The sequence below is a fragment of the Atheta coriaria genome, unplaced genomic scaffold, assembly GCF_025399875.1.
Source record: "Atheta coriaria isolate IRGN ID8LTWV9N9 unplaced genomic scaffold, Caltech_Dcor_3.1 scaffold1119_size1961, whole genome shotgun sequence".
Taxonomy (NCBI): domain Eukaryota; kingdom Metazoa; phylum Arthropoda; class Insecta; order Coleoptera; family Staphylinidae; genus Dalotia; species Dalotia coriaria.
The window spans coordinates 879-1,961 of record NW_027050100.1 but is presented as its reverse complement, the minus strand read 5'-3'; the positions used below and the strand labels follow the sequence as shown (position 1 = coordinate 1,961).

General features: G+C 35.0%; 1 protein-coding gene across 1 annotated transcript in view; it reads right to left on the bottom strand.

Moving 5' to 3' along the window:
- Positions 1 to 2: 2 nt before the first annotated feature.
- The window catches only part of LOC135803072 (cleavage stimulation factor subunit 2-like), a gene marked incomplete at its 5' end in the record, with an annotated part of 1,950 nt that continues 869 nt past the window's right edge, over positions 3 to 1,083 (bottom strand). Inside the window, 4 exons of the mRNA XM_065316695.1 lie at positions 3 to 297; positions 396 to 553; positions 671 to 756; positions 818 to 914. Of these exons, the coding sequence (XP_065172767.1) occupies positions 178 to 297; positions 396 to 553; positions 671 to 756; positions 818 to 914 (461 nt within the window). The remainder of the gene's footprint in view (positions 298 to 395; positions 554 to 670; positions 757 to 817; positions 915 to 1,083) is intronic.

The window sequence follows — 1,083 nt, the reverse complement described above, 5'->3', positions numbered from 1 at the left end:
GATTTGTATTTGTCTATTTATTATTATGTATTCGCTTCGATTGTAAAGAAATTTTGAGAAAATATAGACATTAACGTAATTTTCAGTGTAATTTTATGATTTTTTAATCTTAGGTTATGTTTTGAATGGAATATTATTTAAAAAAGGAGTAAATTACAAGTGTTTACCTTTACCTCGTCAACGTTGTGTACTTTTGGCGATTTGTTCCTTTAATACAAGGATACTATTACGCTGTTCTGGTGGTAACATCGCAATTTGTTCGTCTGACAACTGCAATACTTGCATTATCAACGCAGCCTGTAAATAAAACACAAGATGTCCACTTAAACATGGCCGCCAATAGATAAACACGCAAAAAACAATACATTTCGTATATCTCCACCCAAAAAACTTACTTTTTCCTGATCGGATGCACCAGATGGTCCGATATTCGGGGATAAACCTGCACGTTGTGCAAGCACTGGAACCTGCGACTGTTGGACTTGCACCGGGGCAGAAACAGGCGTCGGACGTATGTTGGCCATTGATGGAACTGTTGGTGGAATGATTGGGGCTGACATACATACAAATAACATGAATAACACCAAAAACTAGCTCTAAATTACATAAATGCACAAATATCAACAGGAAATATCAACAAATTCACTTTTATTTCAGAGGAAAAACTTACGAATTATCTTTTGTTGCCTCGGATCCACTCGGGCAGCTTGTCGTGGATCACCGTAACCACCACGAGGGTCACGATCACGATTAAACCTGCAAAACATTCCAAAAAAAACGTAGACTAAAATTTAAAAAAAAATGTTTTTTTACGCACGCTTCGGCAATTGGTGGCGGAAGAGGGTTAGGCAATCTGGAATCATCTTGTCCACCTCTCATTCGTGGATCCATATTACGCAAATCAATATCTTGCGCTAAATAATACAAAAAATCATGGAAAAATTGCTCTAAATTCAAATATCACTTAAAAACTTGCATGAAACAAGCTTTAATAATGAAAATTATTATTTTATGTGATTATATGAATAAAATAAATATCAAATATTTAAAATACAGTAGAGTCCGTTTATAATGACATCGAAG